Raw genomic sequence first — 19,006 nt, forward strand, 5'->3', positions numbered from 1 at the left:
TTCTCCTCCCCGCCCCACTATTGTTGTATTTTTACTGAGGCAGCGAGCCCAGGCTATTTGCGGGCTATTATGACAGCCACATGTAAACACTCATCACTCTCACTGGCGTCTGCCAAAGCCTGCCGAGTGGGCCCAGGTCACTGCAACAATAGTGCACTGTACAGAGCTGGATCTGTTCACTTTTACTGAGTGGGATTGAGGGGGAGTTTTTTTTTCTTCTTCTTCTTCTTTTAAACTGAAGCTGTTAAAGCGTTGCCTGCCTTGATCTCGACTTTAACTGTCCCTCTGGGTTCGACTGTTTTCCGGCTGCAAAGGACAAAGACGGACCTGAATTCATGTTGTTAACCGAGAAACACACTCAGCTGCTGCCCGACACAACACTCCTGCACTACATCCTGCATTCATGATGATTTTAGTTCAGTATTTGTATTTTTTGTACTTTTAAAGCAGAAGTCTTATTCTGACTTATTTTGTCTCATTTATATAATTAAGAGGAACTTAAGTGACAGAAGCAAGTGGAGGCTGCAGAAAAGTTATTATCTGTTATCATTTTTACTTTTGAGCAGTTGTAGACGGTTTGGGGAAACTTAAGAACTACGTGTTAAATCTGAAGAAGCCTTTTTTTCTTTGAGTTTGAGTGACGGCGTGTTTCAAAGATCACATATGGTTTGACATCAGTTGGCGTCTCGCATCACAAAACAGAAAACTATGTTGATTTAGGGAGAATTAACTGTTAGATGATGATTTGCATGTGTAGTTTACGTGATAATACAAATAATCTGCCTGGATATATTAATTAAAGGCTCTACGTAACAATTTGCTGCAATTTAAATGTTTTAATCTCTTTTTATCGGCCATTTATTTTATCGACCTTCCCCGTCCCTCTCATTCGCCTACAAAAGCCTGCGAACAATTTGTTTAAAATAAATAAAATATAGAATAAAAGTCATGTAATTTTAGCCATTTTAAAGCAGAAGTTGTACATGTTATATCTTCAAAGATCTCTGATAGGCCTATGACATGATGGGGAAAAATAAGAGTCCCTCAGAGATTTTATTTTCACAGTTTATTTTTTATTTCTTTTGCAGACCATCATTTCATATTGCAGATTTACTCCATATTACATAACAGCAATGCACTAATGCACTCTTGATCGGTACAACATCACCACTAAGCACCATAGCTGAGCACCACTGTCCATCTTTTTGTACTTGAGGCTACCTGGATCAAAGAAGAGTCGGGCGACACATTTTCTATCACTTGATTGCTACAAAGTTTCACACATTCACAGGATCATATTTCAAATTCAATTTTATACACCTTTAAAAATGACTGGCAGTAACCTGACTCCATCTGTATGATGATGATGATGATGATGCAGTTCAACCCTGAAGGATAACGGATCACAGTTTGAATTATGTGCAGAAATGTTCGACCCCGGTCTGATTCTCATCAGTCCGTATCAATAACATCAGAAGGCAATTAACAGCTATATTGAGACGACGATCCATCTGCTCTCCACTGGCCTCGAGTTTTCACACTTCTCTCTCCAACTGCTTGACGTCAAAGGTCATCAGGACGTCCATGTCACTGGATTCCCCCGAGGCGGCGGCCAGTTTGAGTTGTTGGAGACCGTTTCCGGTGGAGACGTCGCCCTCCCAGACTCTGCTCTTGTTCAGTTTGAGATCAGTTCTCGTCTCTCCCACCACGCTCACCCTCTGGGCCCCGGGGATCCTCACCCTGAAGCGGACCCACGAGAGGGGCTCCAGCAGGCCCACGCGAGGCTCAAAGAGCACGCAGCCTTTCCTCCAGGCTGCGTAGACGCAGGGGAACGGAGGCCCCGGCTGATCGCAGCTGTTCCTCAGAACAAAGTCACACATGGGGTTGAAATCTCCGCCAGGGGTTAGCTTAGCATACAGGCCCAGCCGATACACCCCAGGATCGGGGAGGCTGACGCTCACCGTCACCTTGCTGTCTGTGTACGTGCAGAAGAGGTAGCGTGAGAGTGGGAGGGCTGCCGTTTTGTTCTCCTCTCTGACGAGCACGGTGTGGAGCTCCAGGTCGCGCTGGTTGTGGAAGGTGATGTTGCACTTGCCTTGCTGGGTGCTCACCAGCGCTGTCGTGTGGCTGAACTTGGACAGTCCCGCCTCTGTCGTGCGGGTTCCGGGCCCACACGCGGAACCGAGGTTAGGAGGGAAGAGCTCATCCGGACCGGCCACCTTCCCTTTGCAGTGCAGCAGGAAGTTTGCAGCGTTCTGGAACTTGACTTCCGTTTTCTCGTAGTCCCGCACGAACACTGACAGCCGGTAGAAGCCTCGCACGGGGCACAGGACGTGGCAGGTGAGGACGTTCGGTTGAATCTGAGTGACCAGGCACCGCTTGGCCACGGCAGCGTCCAGCTGTGGGTGCACCAGCTCACACAGCACCATCAGAGGCCTGGATGTCTTCAACGCCAATTCAAAGACGCCTTCTTCCACCTCGGCCACCTCGCTGCCCTGGCTGCTGCCCGCGACGCCCAGAGATCCTGCAACGGGCTGCAGCCCCCACGACAAGAACGGGTTCTCCGGGATCTCCTCCATGGCCCTGGGGATCGGACACTCGAGTGTGAAGGAGCAGACCCAGATCAGAGGCGTGGTGGCCGCTTCAGGTCTGGCAAAGACCTTCACATCGTACACTCCGGTGGCGGGCGGCAGGAGCTGCAGCTTCATGTTCCGATGCGAGACCGTCAGGAGGCCGTAGGAGGAGTTGCCGGACTCTCTCTGCTCTGAAGCTCCACAGTGGAGAAGATCCTGGTGCTGTGTGATCTCGTGGGTGAAGGTTGTCGGCCTGGAGAAGCCGAGCGACACGTTCGCCTCGCCGTCATCTGGAGATGAAATCAGAAGACTTTTAAGGAATTTTAGAAGAGATTGTTTCAAACATAATTGCCTTGTTTCAGTCAAAGAAGCAAAAATAATAGTTCCAACAGACCTGTGATGATGTAACAGTGATGCGGCTGAATCAGCCGGAGCCCCATGGTGAAGAAGGCTGAGGTCTTGAAGACCCTCCTCTCAAACTCCTCCAGGCTGATGGACACGTCCAGAAGCTGCCATTTGTCCTCATCGGGGAAGTGTGAATCTATGAACTCCTCTGGGTCCGTTAGGAAATAGAAATCATCGAACCTTGGAGGCAACAGATGGAGACAGCAGACTGGTTTGAGACCCAACTCGCAGCAGGTTTTCGGTCGTGTGAAAACCAACAAAAGAGCAAACTGTGCTCCAGTGATTTCATTTTAAATATCTAGTCTGGATCGAAAACGTTCAGTCTATAACTGCGTCATCACTGGACGGTGAATGCAGCGGAATCACTCTTTGGTTTCCTTTTCAAACCTTTTGACGAAACTCTCGTGCTCCATGTCCACTCGTCCTGCTCCCCAACAGGCGTCCAATAGGAACCACTGTCCTCCCAGAAGCACGGCGTTCCACAGGTGATCGGATTTCACATTCTTGAGGCTCTGGCCCTGGCGGTACCCGATGCCCTTACTGTGGCCTGGCACTTCTTGACACTCGATGCCCACCTCTCTGTCAACAGAAGACAAACAGAAAACACTCACTGCCTTTTGTTTCACATCCCACGTCCTGAAACTCGAGTTCAAGGTTGTTGTTTGTGTTGTCAGTCTTTCATTAAAGGGACTCAGTGCACAGAACTTATACAGGAAATGTTTGGCTTGAACTCAGGAGGGATCAAGGATGCAGAATAAGAGCACGATAAAAGAATTGAAATAAAGGATACTCCAGCATGAGTGTATGTTGACGTATGGATGAATAAATCCTGTGCTTTTCAGCAGAATGGAAATCTTCCTGTACACCGCAGGAGTTTCATCAACCTTATTTCAACTGTAGTTGGTTATTTTAAGCAAAAGAGGTCTAAGAAACCAAACAGCAGGCAGATCAGCAACTAATTGGAGGGTAAAGTGGCACATTTTACTGCAGCATTTAGCAGCTTAAAGGTAAATTCACCCCAAAATGAAAATTCAGTCATTATCCACTCACCCTCGAAAACATTTCTGAGCATTCTCCTAAACAATTGAAGTAGCTGCCAACTTCTTTTAAATGTAAAAAATAAAAATAAAATTACATCCATACAGCTTGTCTGTCATAATCAAAGTTTCTAGAAGCTCCAAAATCCAAATTTATTTGAAAAGATGTTATTTACACTCTCGATGTGCGCAAATACTTTTATCTAAGCAGCTACAGTGAAGATTTTGGCTTGGAAAACGGTGCAAATAACGTCTTTTCGAATAAATCTGGTATCTTGCAGCTTCTGGAGACTTGGATTATGCTTGACAAGCTGTTTTATGTCCCCACCTTCTTCAGTCCGCAGCTCTGTTGTGCTGTGACGCTCCAGAAAACTTGTGTGGTTCGAAAGAAACTAGAGTAGATAATGACTGAATTTTCATTTTTGGGGTGAACTTATCCTTTAAGATCCTGACATTTCCCCTCAAGTTATTGCACAAATTCAAATTCTTGAATATGCAATTAAAAGAAACACAAAACACATCAGCCCTAACAGTTTTATTATATTTTGTCACTGTTGGGTTTACAGCTTGTACCGTCGCCCCCAAGTGGCCAAAAAAAAACAATTAATGGAGCTTTAATTGATTTGAAGTTAAAGGGATATTCCGGTGTAAATTTAATCCATGGTCTAACACACCGTGAAACTGTGTTAGACTCCCTCTCGAGAGATCAAGTTAGCAGACCGCTAATTTACGGAGTTTTATCAACCTCAGAAACGACCGCACGACAACAATACACTGCAGTAAATGGATCCAAATATAAACCGCCACCAAAAAGCCACAAATAATGCTCAGAACAGCACCAAACTTCAGCAACAGTACAAATAGGGTCTCAGCACATAGTCCGGGGCATCTAACCTCCGCTAGCTTAGCTGGATTTCTACTGAAAAGCTGACTGAATTTACCACTCTTCTGCAGCAGCTTCCTGTTGACGGGAAGTCCCGACGAGTCGATTACCGAGTGCAGTAGAGTTCCGCGGCTCATGGATGAAAATGTAGGATTATGACTCCATGGAAAAGCAATCAAAGTTCATATGTGTCTTACCTGCCAGTTTATAACAGTTATTATCGAGAGCGGACAGGGAAAAGAACGGAATTGATCATTTCTAACTGCACTCGGTAATCGTCGCGTCGGGACTTCCCCGACCCGGAAGCTGATGGAGGAGAGTTGAAATCTGTTTTTAGCTTCCCAATAGAAATCCAGCTAAGCTAGCGGAGGTTAGATGCCCCGGACTATGTGCTGAGACCCTATTTGTACTGTTGCTGAAGTTTGGTGCTGTTCTGAGCATTATTTGTGGCTTTTTGGTGTAAGTTTATATTGGGATCCATTTACTGCAGTGTATTGTTGTCGTGCGGTCGTTTCTGAGGTTGATAAAACTCCGTAAATTAGTGGTCTGCTAACTTGATCTCTGGAGAGGGAGTCTAACACAGTTTCACGGTGATTTAGACCATGGATTAAATTTACACCGGAATATCCCTTTAAATATAACAGCCTAGAAGGTTGTAACAGCACTCTCATTCATTTAAAGACTTTAGTTTGGGCGTGTTTACCTGCACATCTCCGTACAGAGGCTGGAGTAGCCGCAGCACACACCCCGCCCGGCTGCGATCACCTCCTCTGGAGAGCACAGCTTCTCCGAGTGTCCCAGGTATCCGCCCACATCGTACTCTATGAACACACCAATCCCTCTTATTCCAGAGCGAGATATGAATATAATAATTGTTCTCAACTCCTCAGATTACCTATCCTAACATGCATCACGTGATGTGTCATCAAAGGACCAACCGATATTGTGGCACAACCAGACCCAGATGGCGCGAAGTCTCTCCAGCTCGCTCCTCGCTCCCTGCGTGATGCTCTGAACGATCACCTTTACATCATGGACGCGCTTTTCCTTCAGCTGCAACATAAACAAACGCACACAAAAGACAGTCACAGAGTTTTCTTTTCATTACGAAATACAGTCTGCATTCAGCCAGCATCAAGAACTTTCATTTAAACCATCCCCCCATTTTTTTTTTCACAGCATCATTCTGTTCGCCTGCGTCTCTCAGTGTCATTCAGTGTGCTGAGCGAACCAGGTCACCCTCCTCGCTCAAGGATGCGAGTGCTGCCTGAGAGCTGCGGTATTTTATTATGGTTTTATCGCAGCAGATGAGATGTTATCATCCCTCAGAGCTCTTCTTCCCTGCAGAGCTCAGGAACACAAAGACCGAGAGTTTCTTTTGTGGTTTTGTTTTTGTTGCTCTCAGTTCTGATTTTATCCTGCTGTATATGTGTTTAGTTGTGTGTCGCTGAACAGGTGATGCGTGGGCTGTTTTTTTGGGGGGGGGGAATCATTGATCAGTAAAAGTGTCGGCGCTCACTCTGTTGTTTTATGAGGAAGTGCTGCGTGTGTGTCGTCACCTCTGCTCCGGTCCTGATGACGTGTGAATCAACCCTGTGGAAGACTTCAGAGTTGGTGAAGAGGTCCTTTCGACGCCTCCTCTTCCCTCCGACCCCGGCGCACAGTGACGCCCTCTGTCCCATGAATGACTTTGGTTTCAGGTGCCTCGGCTCCTCGGCCTCCTTCCTCACCGCGCTCTTCTTCACCGCTGTGATGGTCCTGGCTGCGCTCTCGGACGACAGCTGCCTCTTCGCGGCGGGACGCTGGTCTTCGCTTTCAACCGCCAGCTTCTCAAACACACTCTGCCTGGAGAGCAGTGCACTCTGGGAGGATTCGGCACGGACCAGGACCTGGGCGGCTGCGAAGTTCTCCCCTTTAGGAGGAGGCTTTGGACCTTCTTGACCCTGGTTCTCACCATGCACCAGAGCTCCTATAACCGCAACAGGGCTGCTTAAGATTGTCGTCTCCTGAAGGTCGTGGAGGGCCAGGGCCTTCACCTGAACGCATCCCGCCTGGGTCACCTCATCTGGCCGGGAAAGGCGTGCAGCACAGGAGAAGGGGAAGGAGAACTTCTGAGATGCGACTGTAGCCGACATTATGCTGGAAGCATGGCGTCCTAACCGGAGAGAAGGTAGACAAAAGACAGAAGTCATTCTCTTTGAGCTATTTTTAGCTTAATGTTCTTAATCCCGAGAGCAGGTAGCGCTTCGGCGCCTCGTTCGATGGCTTAAAACGAGACACGACTGCTGCGGGAACTCGTCACACAAGATCCATACACACTTCTACACGTGCTGCACAGAGAGACGCAGAGGTATACTCTATACAGTACATTCTGCGTACGACAGTGATGAATTGGCAATTATATCGTGTCTATTCATGACCAGAAATTAACACAAAGGTTGGACTCATTAGTCAGTGTCACAGCGAACAGCGCGAAGAGTCAAAGTCTTCACCGGAATAGTTTGACCTTCTAAAGTCCCGCATGTGATGAACCTGCAGATTGATGCTCGCATGCAACACTTTTGAGCATATTTTGATATATGTGCTGGAAAATGACATAATCCTCAGAAGGGACAATAACTGTTCTTCATCCAGATGACCCGGGCTGAAGCCTCCAGGCTGGCAAGGACCTGCCCGGCTCAAGTGTCCTTCAGCAGTCCTCTCAGCTCTGTGGGCTGCGGCTGACCCTGACCTCCAACCTCCCTGGAGTGCGACTCAAGTGAAAGTCCCAGAGGATAGCGTGAGGTATCGCCCCTCATGTTGGAGCAAATCCAACCCCCTGAAGTTCAAATAAAATCACGATCTTTTCTCAGGACACTACTTACGTCCTCGAGCATTTAAGTATCACCGATACTTCCTTCAACGTTCCCTGATAACTCTTGAAAACGTCAGATTTGCGTCAGATTCACCGAAGCAGACGCAGTCGAGGCAGGTTTAACTGTCGCTGCATCCCTAAAGAGTCACGGAGGCTTTTACTCACCCTGAGAGGATTTAAAATGCCTGCTGGATGTTTTGGCGGAGTGTCGGGCGGAGATGTTTCCACTGTGTGTTCTCAGTGGTCCCCACTTGCAGGGGGAGGCTTATATACTCTCCCAGTGGCCTGCCAGGACAGGCCCCAGAATAACAGGCCTAAAAATACTACAAAGCAGTTAAGACCAGCCAATAGAGTAAGCCCCAACTCAGGAGTGTGACGTCTGTGCGTGTGTGTATCAGAAGTGTGTGACTGTGTGCTGTGCAGATGTATGTTCTGATGTGCGCGTGTGTGCTAATCAGTGTGTACACAATGCAGCATATCTGAGTGAGTGTGAGCGAGCGTTTGTGCTCGCCGTTTTGGACGGTTGGCGCGTGAGCACGTGTTGGCCGCGATCGGAAGGGGTCGGATTCAACGAAGAGTCGCGTGTTCAAAGAAACGGGGCTGAAGGGTTCACGAAGGGCCACATCAACGGCACAACACACATGAGGATGCACACTTTTATCTGTTTTAGTTGCATTTTTTTGCAGGGCAGCAGTCGGAATCGAAGCCGATCACTAAGACGGGAGACAAACAAAGATGAAGAAAGAAGTTAGTTTTATTCAAACAGCCTGAAATCAACATACGTAGAGTTCCCCTATATGTCATGTTCATGGCGACATCTCTCTACTTATGTACTTACCAAACTGTCTTCACTTGAGTTGCATTGTGGGTAACGTATGCTCCAGGTTTGGACGAGGAAGAAGAAGACGTGCGGGAGCTCTGCTGTATCAAATTTACTTGGAGAACTCTCGATGAAAGGCTAAACCAGCTATGTATTGTTGGTTTATCAGCGCTTCGTCTTCGCTACAAGCAGCTGCAGACATATTCTACATTATGAGACCAATGGGAATGAATAAAAACATTTGTGGGTCTGAAAACAAAACGAATGAAGTGAAACATGCTTCAAAAAACACCTGCAGAGCTGAGGGGAGCAGCAGTGACGCCTCCCACCTTCCCTCTTGTCATTTGGGCTGTTATTATTATTATTATTATTATTATTATTATATTGATTATAGGCACTTTAGTTAAAAATATATGAGGTTGATCAGAGTAAGATCTCCTTCTTCAGCTAGTTGAAGAAGAGGAGATGCAAATGTGGAACATTGTCTACACATAAGTGGTGAAAAACCCAGCAGGAAATACAGGACAAACTTTGAATATGGTGAAAAAGACATGCAGCAGAACTGATATATTCTCAGGGATACGGTCCAGAATGTAATTTAATCACAGAACAGTCCAGTGGATCATCTTTTATGTTCATCGCAGGCGCTGCAAACTTTTGAAGCTCCACCAACTCTGCGGTTTTCTCACCTTCGTCTATAAAACTCTACCTGTCAGCACCAGCACTTCTGTGCAAATGTAAAGACTGCAGACAGGAAATCAGCACCTGAGCACAGTTTTGTCTCCAACTGAACCTCCACAGGAGTGAACAGAACCGATCACCGTAACGTAGACCCAACCCCGCAGACACAGTGTTACATAACGCCGCCATATGCTGGTGTTGATGTTGACTCGTGGGCACGGCGGAGGGGGACAGCTCCGTCGGTGGTGGATCCTGAGCCAGCTGACTGTGAAACCGTGGAGTAATAATGCCATCTGGAACAGCTGTCAGCCAAGGAATCTCGCTCTGGCTTATTAGGGAAAGCAGAGGAGCAGGAGGGGGATTCTCTCCAAGCTCAAAGAGAGGTGAAACACATGGAGGGGAGATGTGAAGCGTCGATATGGCAGCGAAATGAAAAGGAAATCACTGCAGGCTGAGAAAATGTTAATCCGCTTCCAGGCGCGGGTGAATTTCTTACAGTGAGGGAAAAAAATATGGATTTCAGTCCCTTTGGAGTTCAGGAGCATCAGATGTTGGAATTCTGTGTTTTTTCCTGGTTTATTCTAAAATTCAGGAACCGCTCGCACTATTAAACCATCAGACGGATGAGTCAGAGTGTCAGGATGCTTTCTTAATTTTATCAGGAGCATTTAGTTCATTTAAAAAACAGACTGTGTTGTTTTTTTCCGCAAAGTTGTTTCTTGTTATACACTCAAACACTGGTCATAGACTCAGGTCATAGAAAAAGTGACACTGAAACGAAGCTAATTGCATAGAAACACACTTGGATATGTTTATTCACACTGTATATGTATATTCTCAGTTGACATGTGATATTATTTTATTTTCACATGTGAAAATGCGTCAAAATGAGGAATTCACATGTGAAAAAAGCACGTGAAGATAACACTAATGTTGCTAATGCTAGTTCGCTAACTTCCCTGCAAACTCGCAGCTACCAGCGCCGTGTTCCAATATCCATACTTCCCGTACTTACTATACTTAGTTTGAGTACTTAGGGTGTTCCGATATCTATCGTGGCGAAAAGAAGTGTACTTAAAGGACTCGGATGTTGCCCTCATAACGGCAAAAACGTTGAGGGTGCAACGATGTACACTTTACGCACTCGACGGCTGCCATCTTGTCTACGTAGCGGAAGAAGCGGAGCCAGGCAGAGACGCTCGGCTCAGATTTTTTTTTTTAAATAGCTACCGAGACAACAGCGCCTGCAGCAGAGCCATATTACAGGATTGTAGGATTGTAATTGTTAAAAAGTAAAGTCGTAGATGTCTTTTGTTCACCGTTCAAAGCGGGATGTTTTTGGCGGGCGATGAGCCGCAGCGGCTAGCGGCGGCTGTCGCAATCATAATTTCCAGTAAGGGCACCACGGAGTATTAGATTTGGAACAACACTCACCTACTGAAATCTGCGTACTTAATAAGTGCGGATAGTGTACTACGTTTAAGTGTACTCATGGAAGTATGAATATCGGAACACGGCACAAGACTCCTGATGTTTGCGAAACATGGACACCACGTGATACAAACGTCTCAAAACCAAAGCTGAAACCAGCAGAATTCTTTCACAGCGATGAGCAAACCAAACATTTTGGACTCAACAGAACTTTTAAAACAATCGATTTACAGTCATAATAGTGTATTTGAGGATAAGAGGAAAAGACGATGAAGAAGAAGACGAAATGTTATCAACACGACCTCTAAAACGACTCATTCAGTCTGTGTCTACTGCACACAAACTCCATCTGCAGACGAACACAGTGAGATGACTTTGAGTTAAGATCTCTCTTGTTTCCTTCAGCTCAGGAATGAACTTTCACACTAAACTTATAATACAACATGTCTCCTGCCAGACACGTTTAAAGGTGTTTTAATCGTTCCGATCGTTTGAAATGTGGACTTGAAAGTGTCCGCAGTGGAGGAGCATCATCAGGTGGTCGTCGGTGTGTGCAGCACGCCGTCTGCACGCATCTCCACCGAGTTTGCTCATGACCGGAGGCGCAAAACCTGTTTCCTTCAGATCTGAGGGACCAACCTGGGTGTATATTCCTCAAACATATCGGACGCGTGTTTTGGCCTTTGGCTGTTGTGTGATTTATAAACCAGCGGACGCACTTTGAAACCCATTCTATCTCAAACCTGGAGCCGGTGTAATGTGCTCGGCCGCTCTCGTTATTGCAGCAGCGGCTTGAGTGGAAATATGTTGCAGTTGTTCTTTCTGAGATCAAGAAACAAGAGATGAAGGCAGGAATCAGTGTCTCTAAATCTCACGTGGACACCAGACCTGCGATTGAATCATTACTATGATCATTCGGTGTTGACGCTGCAGCTGCAGCCACAATCTGAGTCCATTACGGCAAAAACACTTTCTAACTTGGACTTTAGTTTCAGCAGATGAGAAAGGTGCAGCGTGCAGCCTGACTGCTGTGATCAAAGCTTTGATTCCCACCTACAGATACAAATAAAAGCTTCATAAGACCGGCTTTATGCTTTAAAGTTTCTGGGATACAACCTTTGCGGTGAATAAAGCACGTCTACCTGAGGGCGCTCGGCATGAAATAATTAACAACCAACAACTCCCAGAACTCCTGCAGCTGATAACGGCTCTCTAATGTGTCTGAAAAACAGCTTTATCCGGACACCTCGCCTCTAAAAATGTATTTAAATAATGAATAAATTGTGCATTGTAATTAAAATATTTCAAATACACCAGTAGCAGTGAGCCTACTGTGGTAATACCTGTGCTTTAAACTCAGCAGTGCTGTAAAAGATTAAGATAATGATAATTTAGTACATATGCGGAATGATATTGGTGGATTTTAAAGCCTGAATCTGATCCAGATCTTCCCCCGTCGTCATCCTGGTGAGTATTTTAAGGATAAATCTGCTAACAGTCGCCCACCGAACAATAAAAAAAGGGAACAATGAGCCATTTTTGTGAACGATCAGCCGTAATATGGCCTCTAAAATTATTTAAAATAAAAAATGAGGAGAGGGAATCACTGCGCAACCTCCAAGTCAGGAGGGTTTGCAAGCAGACAGAGACACACTCAGTAGAGCGTATACCTCTGCCAAGACCCAACAATCCACTTTAATTCAATCAAGCTTAATCCAACAACATCGAATAAAACATATTTGATGATCTCCTTGACACATCCGCATCAAATTTTACTCACGTATGACATCCATCCATCCATTGTTCCCTGAGAAATCAACTAAAATGTCAAATAACACAAATCTCACAATGTTACACTGAGAAAATATATAATGTTCCCTCCTTTGCTGAGGTCATAATGTGCTGAGACACTCAGTTTAGCCTCAACAATTTCCTATAAAGTTTTAGGAAAGTAGAAAAAGTAAATACTCAGCGTAACCATGATGGAGTTACTTTTGTGTCTTTATAACTTCAGACTTTAGACTTTTATTCATCCCACATCAGGGAAGTTCACTTGTGACAGTAGCAGGTAGACAGACATACAATAAGTATAAGATATAAAAATACTAAAAAAGATTTAGATAAGAGAGAAAGAAACACAATATGAATATGTAAAAAAAAAAAAAATAGTATTATTGTTATATGATTGTTATTATATTATTATATAACACAGTAATATGGAATATTGAGAGCAAACAAGGACATTGCAATCAAGAATTGTTTTATTGACAGCAAAAGTACATTTTAAAAGAGTAAAATTATTTTAAAAAACTGTCTTTATGGATCAAAAACTTTTGTTTGCAAGGTAAATATTTAGTTTGTACATCAAAAATCTTTAGTTTATGAATGAAAAACTTTTCTTTATGACTTCCTGTTTCTTTTGTGACAGTCAGTCACTGAAATTTCCTGTTTAATGGCAGATTTTTTACATTTACCATCAATAAACTCCGACAATGTTGCTGCCAAATGTATTTTTTGATCACAGTGAGGAAAGAGTCACTTTCTGCTCATGTTGTGTGTGAAATAAAGACACAAAGTTACCCAAATAATAATAATAAAAAACATTTATTTTAAACTTTAGCTTCTTGTGTTGAGGTCAGGTTGAGTGTTGTGTCCTCAGGTGGGCTCACGTCACAGCAGGTGTGTTGCTGCAACTTTACCTGCTACACTCTCCTCTCCGACCTGAAGCTCCATCAGTCCCGCTCAGCCTGCTGTCACTCTGGCGGGTCTCGTGCCTGCAGCGTGCGGTGGGCGTGGTCGCAGCTGCGGGGCACTCGGCGGGGCGCGTGCTGCCATCAACACCTGGTGGCGCCGGTGATTACTCCAAGATACTTTACTTTTTTTGTACTAAATGTAGAAGACAGTGGACACCTGCCTGTGGTTTCACCTGCTGCCTGTGGACAGAAGAGACAACGCGGCTGTCAGGAGACATTTCGACGTCTTCTGGAGACATGAGGACGGTCAGAGACGATGGAGAGTCGACCGGGCTGTCGGTTAATCGATTTACACGAGGTAAGATGCGTTTGAGTGACTTTGATAAAGGTTTTAAATGCGTTTAAACTGTCGAGATGTTCACGGTTTAAATTTTTTTTCCTTAACAGACATATTGAGAGACTTAATCAGGCTTCTTAAAGTGAAACTCTCACCAAAATGCAACTTAGGGTTTTTTTTGTGAATGTATATGAGGCAAACCTTCGTGTAAAAGTATAATTACGGACGACAGAGGCACTTTTACGATTTACCGTATTTTCGTTTTCAGCTCAAACTCATTTTCAATCGGAGTGCATGGGGCACTTTTAAGCTAGCACCAAAATCTCTATTTTTAAAACAGTAAGAAGGCTCGACACAACATGAAACTTTGCTCGTAGTATCACCAGGGTCTCTACACATGAACACGAGCATTGAGAACATTGTTTGTGTACACAGAGTTTACTAAAAAGAGAGTTTTTGAACAACTCCTGTTAGCATTAGCTTGTTCCTCTAGCCGTTGTCATGGCAGCCGAGACGTGACATGGAGGACAGTTAAGGTTCTACTGTCTTCCGGGTTTTGATTTTAGCATTGTTTCTTATATGAGGCTCCTTTTTCTACTTCAAGGTCAATATTGTTTTCGCTAACGACAAAACAACTAATTATCAGTGCATTTAAATGGAACTAAGCTTTAGGAGTTCCACCTTAACTGTCCTCCATGTTACGTCACATTCAGAGATCGACACTTCTCGGCTGCCATGACAACGGCTAGAGGAACAAGCTAATGCTAACGTGAGTTGTCCAAAAACCTTCTTTTTAGTAAATTCTGTGTACACAAACAATGTTCTCACTGCTCTTGTTCATGTGTAGAGACCCTGGTGATACTACGAGCAAAGTTTCATGTTGTGCCGAGCCTTCTTAGTGTTTTAAAAATAGAGATTTTGATGGCTAATTTGCCGGTAGCACTCCCATTGATAAGGAGTTTGACGCGAAAACGAGAATACGATAAGTCTTAAAAGTGCCCCTTAGTCGTAATTATGCTTTTACACGAAGATTTGACTCATATGCATTCACAAAAAAAGCCTAGGTTGCATTTAGGCGAGAGTTTCACTTTAAGGAGACAGAAAACCGATATTTGTGACCGATACTCGTTGTAGTAGAGATGAAACTCTCTCTGAACAACCAGGGATGGAAAAGTACATTTTCAAGGTACTTTTACTCGAGTATTTCCATTTTCTGCTACTTCATACTTCCTCTGCACCACTTTTGTAGTTTGTAGTTACCGTGCAGATAATTCAGTGTACGTAAGTTATTGATTGTTACATGTTACCTGTTGCATCAGAGCATTGAATTAGCAGATAATGGGCAGCTGTGACTCATTAGTAGAGCCAGTGTCTTGTTATCGGAAGGTCACTGGTTCGATTCTCCTCGTCTGCATGTCGAAGTATCCTTGGGCAAGATACTGAACTCCCCAAACTGCTCCTGATGCATGAATGTATGTTTGAATTACTGTAAGTTGCTTTGGACAAGATTGTCTGCTAAATGTAAAATGTAAGATAATTGGAAAATATTCTAATTGATAAACATTTGGATGAAAAATTAAAGTCTTAGTCCCAAAGTGGAAAATAACGTGTGATGGACCATAACCAACTACAATTTACTCCAGTCTTTTTGTACTTTCTGATCTTTTTGTAACAAAATACTTCTATCACACTAGTATCTGGCATTTTATGTTGACATATTTTATGAGCAAGTATTTAAATAAGTAAGAAGACACTTTTTAATGTATTTGTGTACCTCTGATTGTCAGTTTCTGCATTTTTTTTACCATTGCCTTAATCATTAATCAATAACATCCCTAAGTCAGATGGTGTTGTAGGCATGAGTGAGTGCTGACTGCAGACAAATAACAGATGCTGCATCAGAGAATTGTATTTTTAAATCAGATTAATTTATCAGACTTCAAGAAAACACTTGATAATAGTATAATATATAATATCAGCCTATCTTATCTTATCTTCGCAGACATGTTATGATGTTTGAGGAGGAAATGTGAAGAATACAGCAGTAACTCATTATGTATGGATGTAGAGGAAATGCTGAACACACAGGAACAGTAAACAGCATCACTGGTGCCAGAAATGCATGTAAACAAGAAGCTTTAAATCCAACAAACACAGAAATGTGGCATCTTGAAGGCGTCTCCAGCCCCACATTTACATTTCTGAGCCTCGCGAAATCTGTGAAATAAGATTGAAATAAGATCTGCAGTATTTTAGACCAAAAAATAACAATCCAGTGATGATTTAAAAAAAGTAATGTACAGTTAATTAGGATATAAGTAGGAGGAAAGCGTCAACACGCTGGTTAAACTTCTTGGAGCATAACAAGCTTCTTGAAATGACACGTTTCACAATCAGAACTCGATCCATTCAGTCCAATAATATTCGGAAAAAGTCCAGAAGATGCTCTGTGAGCCGCACAATTTGGAAACTCTGCAGCAGAGTCGGAAAAGTCCCAACTTTTATCAGCTTCACGCGCCGCTGAGCAGCGCAAGATAAGAACGAATGGGTCCAGACTTTTTCTCCTTATCGGATCGGTGAGGAGATCTGGACGAGATAGCGATCTATACAAACGCCGTACAATACTGTCGGGAATTTAAAATATATATGCTGATATATTGCTGAGCCCTTATAGAAACCATATGAAGTGTTATTAATCACTCAGTCAATCAGAGAGGTTTTCAGTAAAGAGATTTTTTTTCATATCTACATCAAAATGAAATCAAGGTGCAAGTAATTTGAACACTCGACAGAAAGACATTAACCTTTTTGAACCTTCGCTTTGTCTTATCTTGTACTTTTAATTGGTACTGAAGCTTTACAGTCCTGAATCCTCACAAAGTTCTGTGCTCTTACGACCTTTAATTTCCCCAAACAAGCACTTTTTGTTGTTGTTGCTGCTGCACATCATCCATTGTGTATTGTGTAACTGTCTTAACCAGGATTATACCTCTTTTTTTTATTATTTATTTATTTTTGTGTATGCCATTTGGCTGGCACTTTCATCCTGAGCTCCTTATGGACTTGAGAGTGCATACATGGCTTGTTTTTTGATCCAGCGGGAGTCGAGCCTCCATCTCTGACGCTGTTAACACCGTGTTCTGCATGTTTTCAACCCACTCTGGAGAATACACCCACAACCCTGTCGGTACAGTACGGTACACATTACGAAAGATAAGTCACAGTCTAGAGGTCAAACCGTATGGACTACTGATGGTTTGTTATATTATCACAATATAACCCGTATATAACTTTTAACTTTCTGTTCTTTTTCTTGTGTGCAGATGTTCTGACTTGTTTGTCCTGTCCGTCTCTGGTTCGGCGCATTTAAAACTCTTTAAATTACAGTCAGACTGTGTCTTTGTAAGTGCAAAACATAACGTACGTATAAGCTTTGGCACTTAGGGTTGATTGTGTCTTGCATAGTGTCATCCATGTTCATCATACAGACACTTTACAGGAACATAAACGTTGGGTTGGGATAAACGTTAAAGGGGTGTCACGAAAATTAATCAAATTCCACATTGCGAAATTGCGGAAGGAAATAAATATATTTCTAGCAGGAGTCTGTAGCTGCATTTCCAGACACGTATCCTTTTGTGAAAGAGGACAAACATCTGGCAGCATCAGAGAGAAAAGGTTGATTTACTTGTGGAGAAGGTATATTATGTCGCAGCCTCGTTGAACTCGGACATGTACAGTTCTAACAAACCTTGTTGAAAGGTTTTTACAATAGTCTTAGTGTGATAGTCAGCAGCTAACCCAAGGTTCAAATACATTCAGGATTTAATAATGTGTCCTCTGTGATATAAAGCAACAGATGTGATGTAAGTATTTTCAGAGCTTTTCTTTTGTGTTTCTCTGTGAACCACGAGTTGAACTTACCTCCACAGCTTCTCTCTGTCGTTGCTAAATAGCGATGTCGATGGTCTGTTCATGGACGTGTGGGGATTCGGTTCACAGAGTTAATTGTTTGTTAAGTGTCATTCATTAACTGCTGTCTGGTGGGACTGCGCTGGAATCAAGTAGCTACTGGTGAAGACATTAATCAATCAGTGACTCACTTAGCGCCCGGCTCCCTCAGTCCTGCTTTATTGGACAAGTAAAAAGGGTACAACATCGGGTCCGGGTTAGAAAATGTCATATAAGCTTTGTAAAAATATGAACACACATACAGTGTGATATGATGACAGATGCTCATGATTTAATGGTTTAAATGCAAGAACTAAATCATTTGTAAAATCTTTAAAATGTCACAAATCAGAAGCTGAAGCCTTGTTTAGCTTCGGCTCGTTATTCTGAGCAGTTATCCAAAAATACAGACGTAATAACCATCAACTCGCACCACACGTGTCTCTCTCTACTATTTCTGAGGGTCGTATAAATATATTGTTCCACTCTGTCAGGCCGTTTGATGTCCACAATCAGAGCAGTGTTCGTGCTAGTTGTCGAGCTGCAGTTGTCAGCTCGTACAGCGCACACGTCACATGTCGGACCGGTAACACGCTACACACTGACGAACAACAACAGGCGCACACAGGGAGAACATACAGCTGAGAGCAGGCGTTAAGAAATAACTGAGGAGTGACACCGAAGGTCACCTCAATAAAAATCACTCACTGGAGAAGTTACCTTCAAGTCTAAATCTGAACTTATATCAACAGTGACTTCTGCAGATCCTTGTGTGAGAAGGAGATTTATGATTTCTATCTGTTGACAGTGCTTCAATAAAAAGTTTGGAGGACGACTCGTTCTGCAGTCACGTTAAACTTCGGTTCTGTCAAGGATTCGTTGAAATGTTTTTACATTTCAGCAGATTTCAGCAGTTGTAGTGCAGGGCGAGGTAGGACACGCCTCAACGAGCTGAAGCAACAAGTCAATCAAACAATCAATACACCAACAGAACAAACTAATATCTGTTCCAGCTGCTCAGAGGAGCAGGTTTGCTGGTTTTTCTCATTTTGTGTCTTTATAAACTATTTATCTTTGCTTTTTTTTGGACATCTGAAGACATCAGCCGGCTCTCTGGGAGTCGAGGATGGACGTGTGTCTCTATTCTCTGACAGTTTATGACACTTGGCAGAATAATCAATGAGAATGATTGTTGGTTGCAGCCTTAGATGGTGTGTAACGGATATCATATAAATTTGTGAGGATATTGCAGAAATAATACTTACATTTTGATTTATGTTGAGACGTAATTTCATTAGCATAAAACCTAATGCATACAAGATCAAGACGTTTCATAGTGCT

The 19,006-nt window shown here is 43.6% G+C and overlaps 2 protein-coding genes across 3 annotated transcripts in view; one reads left to right on the forward strand and one right to left on the reverse strand.

Annotated features, from left to right (window-relative positions):
* Positions 1-1,056: 1,056 nt before the first annotated feature.
* ky (kyphoscoliosis peptidase) lies at positions 1,057-7,988 on the reverse strand. The gene is made up of 7 exons (XM_030392231.1): positions 7,918-7,988; positions 6,458-7,053; positions 5,837-5,951; positions 5,602-5,719; positions 3,366-3,557; positions 2,968-3,158; positions 1,057-2,863 (listed from the first exon to the last, which is right to left on the reverse strand). The coding sequence occupies exons 2-7, from the start codon at positions 7,031-7,033 to the stop codon at positions 1,536-1,538; spliced, it is 2,520 nt and encodes an 839-aa protein (XP_030248091.1). The 5' UTR covers positions 7,034-7,053; positions 7,918-7,988; the 3' UTR covers positions 1,057-1,535.
* Positions 7,989-13,476: 5,488 nt separating this feature from the next.
* Positions 13,477-19,006, forward strand: part of slc4a11 (solute carrier family 4 member 11) — a 107,203-nt gene continuing 101,673 nt past the window's right edge. For both annotated transcript variants that reach the window (XM_030443429.1, XM_030443432.1), the window contains exon 1: positions 13,477-13,735. In XM_030443429.1, coding sequence (XP_030299289.1) covers positions 13,675-13,735 — 61 coding nt within the window. In that variant the 5' untranslated portion in view covers positions 13,477-13,674. The remainder of the gene's footprint in view (positions 13,736-19,006) is intronic.

Source organism: Sparus aurata, chromosome 16 (genome assembly GCF_900880675.1).
Source record: "Sparus aurata chromosome 16, fSpaAur1.1, whole genome shotgun sequence".
Taxonomy (NCBI): domain Eukaryota; kingdom Metazoa; phylum Chordata; class Actinopteri; order Spariformes; family Sparidae; genus Sparus; species Sparus aurata.

What these genes read in the sequence shown, in the direction of transcription:
- ky (XM_030392231.1), bottom strand. Translation starts at nt 7,033, where the DNA reads ATGTCGGCTACAGTCGCATCTCAGAAGTTCTCCTTCCCCTTCTCCTGT. An exon ending in CTGGTTGTGCCACAATATCG is followed by an intron (nt 5,720 to 5,836) that starts GTTGGTCCTTTG and finishes GTGTGTTCATAG; the next exon opens with AGTACGATGTGGGCGGATAC. An exon ending in TCACTGTTACATCATCACAG is followed by an intron (nt 2,864 to 2,967) that starts GTCTGTTGGAAC and finishes TTTCATCTCCAG; the next exon opens with ATGACGGCGAGGCGAACGTG.